Here is a 7,271-nt window from a genome sequence, read left to right on the forward strand (position 1 = left end):
TAACTGCGGCGGCTGGTCCGGAAATGGTTATTAATCACACGTGATAGGTGCATTGCCATTTGTTTATTAACTGAAAGAGTGTACTGCCTGTTGTTATATACCAATGAACAAAGGTTTTTTTTTTTGTATGTTGGTTTGTCTTTAAACCCAATAAAAATATCTTTAAAAAAAAATAAAAACATAGTCTCTTTGATTACTAGTGAAATGACATTTTCCTACATATGACATATCCAACTTGAACTTGTCTTTCAGTAACCTTCAATCTATGTTGTCATGAATGTTGGCTTGCATGAGATAGCGTTAGCTCATCTATGTAATTCTTCCAGAGTATTTTAGAATTTAAATACAGTACATCTTAAAACTAAAAATACTTCAAATTATGTGTCCTGTGAGCATTTTAGTAGACTGTTTTGCAGAAGATCTAGTTTGGAGGTCTTTCATTTGCATTCTTAAAAACCAGGATAAAAACCAGGATATACCATATGCCCTGCTTGTGAAAAATTGGAACTTGTTTTGTTTCACTGTGTAAGGGCCCTTTCACACTGGAGCGGTTTGCAGGCGCTAATGCGCTAATAATAGCGCCTGCAAACCGACCCGAAAGTGCCGCTGCTTTGTCTCCAGTGTGAAAGCCCCGAGGGCTTTCACACTGGAGTGGTGCGCTGGCAGGATGGGAAAAAAAGTCCCGCCCCGCTAGCGGCCGAATACCGACGGTAAAGCGCCGCTAACAATGGCGGCGCTTTAACGCCGACGCCGCCCCAGTTTGAAAGAGGCCTTATATTATATGCATTTTTACACATTTATTTTTCTCTTACAGGAACAAGATCAGCGTGCTCATCTTTTGGATGAACAGTATTTACCATATCATGGCCACAACTCTTTCCGTGAAAAGTATTTTAGTGGATTAACAAAGAGAATTGCAAGAGAAGAAAAAGCCAAAGTGGGAGAGAATTCCACAGATTGCAGATCTACCCAAGTGACACATAATGCTACCAAACGGCAATCGACCAACCCATAAAAAAAAAAAAATTAAGTGCAGGAAAAGCTCAATGATATAGTCAGTGACTTGACATTCCTGACTGATATGTATAGAACTCTTACTGTCAGCTGGATTGGCACACAGTGCAGTATTAAGGGAATATTACTCTGTTCTGTGACAAATGTAAACTTTTTTAATGCTTTTTTTTTTGTGCTGTAGAAAGATAATTGCTTAGCAAGTGACAGAAGCTAAACATTATGGAATTCCCAGAATTTTTTTTTAATGTAAAAGATTTGACAGTTGTGTGCAGTTCACATACTGAATGTGTTTATTTACCTCTCAATAGACTTAAAGTATATTCCACTTTTGCAGGTAAATTGGAATAACACCTACTTTATATTTGTTACATGTTCCCATTCACATAACATAACTTAAAATATATTTAAAATGACTGCATACCTTTTTACTTAAATGGAAACTATACTCGCTGTGAATCCAGCGATGCGTCATCCCAGGAACTCCTTGCCTGCCGCTGACATCATCGGGCAGCTGGCTTCCTGGTCTTGATGACGTCACTCCCACGCATATTCATGCTTCGTCACATTCAGCATTGCTGCGCTTGCGCAGCTTAATGTACAGGATCAGACAGGCAGGTAAGTAGCTTTAATGCAAAGCATGTCTCTTCTACATTAAAAAATCCTACCTGTTCACCGATTTTCATTCCTAGCATAAAGTTCCGTATAAAAATACTATCTAGCTTTCACCTTCTATGTAATGTTAAGGAGGGGCCTGGGGAGTTTATTATAACTAACCTTGTCTGTACTGTGCTGGCAGAGCTCATTATCAGTTCTAAACTAGATGTACACACCGTCTGCCCTAACAAAGTTAAAGACCTTCGGTAGTACATTTGGAGAATTTACCAAAACTGGAGAATGTGGAGCAACTGTAAGGGTAAGCTTTAAAAATGAAAGATGGAAGCTGATTGGATGCCATGCACCATTGCTCCATCCTCTTTCTCCAATTTTGATAAATTGTATGTTATGCACCTAAAAAAAACTATCCCTACATCTGTCCCTTAATTGCACATTTTAAACTATTTTGCAGAGTGTGCTGTGGAAACCTACTCCAAAGAAACTATAAGGTACTTTCACACTGAGGCATACGGGCGCTGGTGGTACAGGGGCGCTAAATAGAGTGCCGCTTTACCGTTGTTTTAGCGGCACTAGCAGGGCGATTTTAAACCCCCGCTAGCGGCCGAAAAAGGGTTAAAACCGCCCTGCAGCGGCGCTTAGCGGGTGGGTTTGCAGCGCTGCCCCATTGTTTTCAATGGGAAGGGGCGCTTTAGGAGCGGTAAGTACACCGCTCCTACAGCGCTCCAAAGATGCGGCTTGCAGGACTTTCTTGACCACCTTGCAAGCGCACCGCTCCATTGTGAAAGCCCTCGGGGCTTTCACACTGGAGTGCATTGAGCGACTCTTTCGGGGCGCTTTGCAGGCGCTATTTTTAGCACTTTAGCGCCTGCAAAGTGCCTCAGTGTGAAAGCAGTCTTAGGTGAGAAATATTTTTAAAATTTTTTCTAGGTATGCTGTGTGAACACAAAGTAAACATATTGTGGGGGTTTCTCAAAGTTGATTGCAAAGTGGAAATACACTTTAATGTCTAGGTCAAATTTTTAACTACTGATATTTTCATCTATTTCTTTCATCATCATCATCATCATTATTTTGAAGAAGCTGGACTGATACCAGTAATTTGTATAGAGTTCTGTACATTAGTTATGGTAAGCCTTTGGAGGTTGCTTAATAAATATAACAGCAAAGAATCGTAAAAAGAATAAAGAATAGCAGTATGTGCAGTACAAGACCCTGACACCTGCCTTTGAATCTAAAGTATCTGCACTGACTCCTACTAAGGGCTACCAAGGGGTTAAGGTAACAGCAAAGAAACAACATTTCATGGTGGTTTTGAGAGCTCTGAGGTTTCTGGTTTACATTTGCCTTTTTTATTGTATATAAACCTGCGATGTGTATTTATGATCTTTTTAATAGGAATTAGCACTGCTAAGTGGCCACAGAGCTGGAGCTCACTGGCTGCTGCGTCTGTCTTTCACAGAAGGAAGTTGTACTGTTTGCTTTTCAGTCTCGGACCTCTGGAATTTGTTCTCAACATGTAAGGGTGATGAAGTGTCCCTCATTAGAGAGATTGCTTTCATTTGTTTTTGTTTGTAATTGATACACATAAAACACACACAATCTTGCTTTGTCTTCCTACAATAGTGTTGCATGCAAAGGGCCCTTTGTGGTTTGTTATTGGTCTGACCCAGGCCAGTTATGTTAAGCCCAAAGGACTGACTAAGGCTTGGAAGGCTATGGTATTCAGTTGAGCCTGTCCACATCTGAAGCTCATCTGTTCCTTTTCATTTGTTTTTACATTCCTAAAATCTGTCTCTCTGAAGACAACTGAGTTTATGTTGGTTTTTTTTTTTCTTTCATTACAATTTTTTTTGTGGAGTCAAAACAAGGTGTGGGATTTTACTTACGTTGACACTGAAACACTTTCTTTGAAACCGAAGCTGTGTTTAGACTTTTGTGTTCTTCTATTTTTCTTCAGAGGTAATACTTTGCTGATTTTACCTTGTCACACTGGGGCAGCTAACCATAAAGATGAATCACTAAAAGTTAGTTCTGCGGTTAGTAGGGCGTTGGTTCCTATTACACTAGTCCAGCACACAGTAGGTGAAAAGGACAAGAAAAGTGTGGGACTGAAGTGAACTGATGACTCCAGTATTAGTCAACTACCCAGTGCACTCTGGAAGCCCGATACATTTGGTACTTAAAATTGTATAAACTGGAAGAGAATGAGAAACCAAATGTGAAATGTGCAAAGTGACCGTATGACCTACATAGTGACCTGATACTGCCTGCATTTGAGATCCTGCATGCTGGCATGTAAAAATAAAATACAGATTGATACTTTGATTTTTGTAATCTGAAACATTTTTTTTTATGTTTGACATTTAATAAAGGTAGTTTTTAAATTGTTTTCTGAAAGGGAATCTCTCAAATCAAAATATCTGTGTTTCAAGTGTCAAATGGAAGCTGCCATTATCTGATTCTCAGGCATTGTTCCAGTGCAGTGATGTCCCTCAGCATATTGAACAGGCTGACCTTCATTTCCAAGGAATTGTAAGCATCCCTTTAGTTGATAGATTGGTAACTTATATCTGAAGATTCTACAGGTGTTTTTTGCCTTGATAAACTCCCATTAAACATCACGCATTAAAGCTGACCTTGCATTTTGAGCATATAATAAATTGTAAATAGAAAATCTTAACGAATGTATTGTATTTTAAATATGTCTTTTTTTTTAATAAATGTGAAATAAATTGGTTTGATGTAAATGATTTTATGTGTATCATTACAGTTTTAAAAACCTTGTTTCTATGTATAATCAACCATAACATTTTGACCACCCACCATAACTCGTCAAGGTATGAACTAGACCTCTGGAGCTATGTTGTGGTATTTAGCACCAAGCCATCAGCAGCAGATACTTTAACCACCTCAATACTGGGCACTTTCACCCCCTTCCTTCCCAGACCAATTTTCAGCTTTCAGTGCTCTCTCACTTTGAATGACAATTACTCAGTCATGCTACACTGTACCCAAATGACATTTTTATCATTTTGTTCACACAAATAGAGCTTTCTTTTGGTGGTATTTATTCACCACTTCATTTTTTATTTTTTGTGATATAAGCGAAAAAAGAGCGAATATTTTGAAAAAAAACCAAAATGTTCTACTTTCTCTTTTAAAAGAAACCAAAAAAATTAAATTTTGTCGAAAATTTAGGCAAAAATGTATTCTACCACATGTCTTTGGTAAAAAAAAAATCCTGATAATTGTATGATCATTGGTTTGTGTGAAAGTTATAGAGTCTACAAGCCATGCTACGCATTATTGAAAATGTATCAATCCTAATGCACTGATGGCCTAATGCACTGATCTCATTTCTTGAGGCCCTAAAATGTCAGGACAGTACAATAACCCCCCAAAAGACCCCTTTTTGGAAAGAAGACAGTCTGAGGTATTTAGTAAGAGGCATAGTGAATTTTTTGAAGTTGAAATTTTTTCCCCACAATGCTTTGGAAAATTAAGAAATATAGATTTTTTTTTCTTCACTAAATTGTCATATTTACAAGTTATTTCTCACACACGGTGCAGGCATAATTGCAATTACACCCCAAAATACATTCTGCTATTCGTCCTGAGTATGGCGATACCCCATGTGTGAGACTTTTCCACAGCCTGGCCACATACAGAGGCCCAACATCCATATAGCACCATCAGGCGTTCTAAAGGCATAAATTACACATTTCATTTTCTGAGTACCTATCACATTTTTGAAGGCCTTGGAGCACCAGGACAATGGAATTACCCACAAAATGACCCCATTTTGGAAAGAAAACAACCCAATGTATATTCTATGAGGCATAATGAGTCTTTTGAACATGTCATTTCTTTCCACAAGTTTTTGAAAAATGTGTAAAGAAAATAAAAACCTATTATTTTCTCACAAAGTTGTCAATTTAGAAGATCTTTCTAACACATAGCATGCACATAGCCAAAATGACACCCCAAAATACATTCTGCTACTCGTCCTGAGTATGGTGATACCCCATGTGTGAGACTTTTCCACAGCCTGGCCACATACAGAGGCCCAACATCCATATAGCACCATCAGGCGTTCTAAAGGCATAAATTACACATTTCATTTCCTGAGTACCTATCACATTTTTGAAGGCCCTGGAGCACCAGGACAATTGAATTATCCACAAAATGACCCCATTTTGGAAAGAAAACAACCCAATGTATATTCTATGAGGCATAATGAGTCTTTTGAACATGTCATTTCTTTCCACAAGTTTTTGGAAAATGTGGAAAGAAAATGAAAACCTATTTTTTTTCTCACAAAGTTGTCAATTTAGAAGATCTTTCTTACACATAGCATGTACATAGCCAAAATGACACCCCAAAATACATTCTGCTACTCGTCCTGAGTATGGCGATACCCCATGTGTGAGACTTTTCCACTACCTGGCCACATACAGAGGCCCAACATACAAGTAGCACCTCCAGGCTTCTAACACAGCATGTACAAACCAAGAATTACACCCCAAAATACATTCTGCTGAGCAAAAGGTAAAAAAAAAAAAAGCTCACCTGTGGTTTTAGCATAAGACTTATACTGCACTCAGCGGCTGCAGCCACGTGGTATAGCTGTGGGCCTACAGTTTATGATCACGCACATCTCGGGCATGCATGCTCCTATGTTCGATTTGACATAATTCGGAGGATTATGACCCAGTTCTTTGGCATCAATGTTGTTATGGTGATGGTAATAACAGATGTTGATGACAAGATAATCAAGAGGTCTAAAGAGTCTCAAACAGCACGGAGGTGGTAATTAGTGATAACATCCAGATGCAGATAAGGGAAACTTTACCATCAGCACAGAAGGAGGGATCTATGAACGAATAATCAGAACGGGAGAAGGACACCCTACAGCAGCAGCCATCCTGAGGCACCCACTCTCTTGCCTAATACCCCTTTGAGGGTGACGGAATCCGGTGAGTGGGGGAGCACGGGGGGGAGCACTTGAAGTCACCAGTTCCTGTATGCACAGAAGTCACCGAATATCACCCCCTGGATAGCTGGGAATGCATTATTAATCCTGACGCACCTAAATATTCCTTTTTTAAATAAGATTTTATTAAGAGTTTTTTCCTTGGTTTGGTTTTTCATTTCACAAATGCATCTTTTTGGACTTTTTACATGAATACTAAAGTTCGGACTTATGCTCCTATGGTTTTGCTCTTATGAATTGAGTCTATATGTAATCTAGCAATTATTAGTTTAATGTACCTTGTTTCATTTTTTGCACAGTGCACTTTTGTTACTATGGCCATGGGGATTATGAGGAGATCCCCACATGACTAATGGTAACCCCTAATTTTGCGGTATTTGATTGACACTTTTTGAACGTTGTAATAGAGGTGGAGCATTTTTTAATCAAATCTGCACAATTTGATATTTATTTAAGATACACAGAGGAGTCACACGTTCACGTTTAAGAAATATTTAAATATCTTTCTACGCTATTATAATTTTAGCACATATGTAGGGGTAAGTCATTCACAATAGTACCCCCCTTTTTTTTTTTTGTTTTTTGTTTTTTGTTTCACATATATATGCATTATTTGTAAGGTTTGGGCAAATTTATTAGAGTAGGGCAG

General features: G+C 38.5%; 1 protein-coding gene across 3 annotated transcripts in view; it reads left to right on the plus strand.

The window, feature by feature from the left end:
- The window catches only part of TRMT11 (tRNA methyltransferase 11 homolog), a 139,489-nt gene extending 135,113 nt beyond the window's left edge, over positions 1-4,376 (plus strand). For all 3 annotated transcript variants that reach the window (XM_073627208.1, XM_073627209.1, XM_073627210.1), the window contains one exon: positions 815-4,376. In XM_073627208.1, the coding sequence (XP_073483309.1) occupies positions 815-1,015 (201 nt within the window). In that variant the 3' untranslated portion in view covers positions 1,016-4,376. The remainder of the gene's footprint in view (positions 1-814) is intronic.
- Positions 4,377-7,271: the final 2,895 nt, after the last annotated feature.

Source organism: Aquarana catesbeiana, linkage group LG04 (assembly GCF_042186555.1).
Source record: "Aquarana catesbeiana isolate 2022-GZ linkage group LG04, ASM4218655v1, whole genome shotgun sequence".
Classification (NCBI taxonomy): Eukaryota; Metazoa; Chordata; class Amphibia; order Anura; family Ranidae; genus Aquarana; species Aquarana catesbeiana.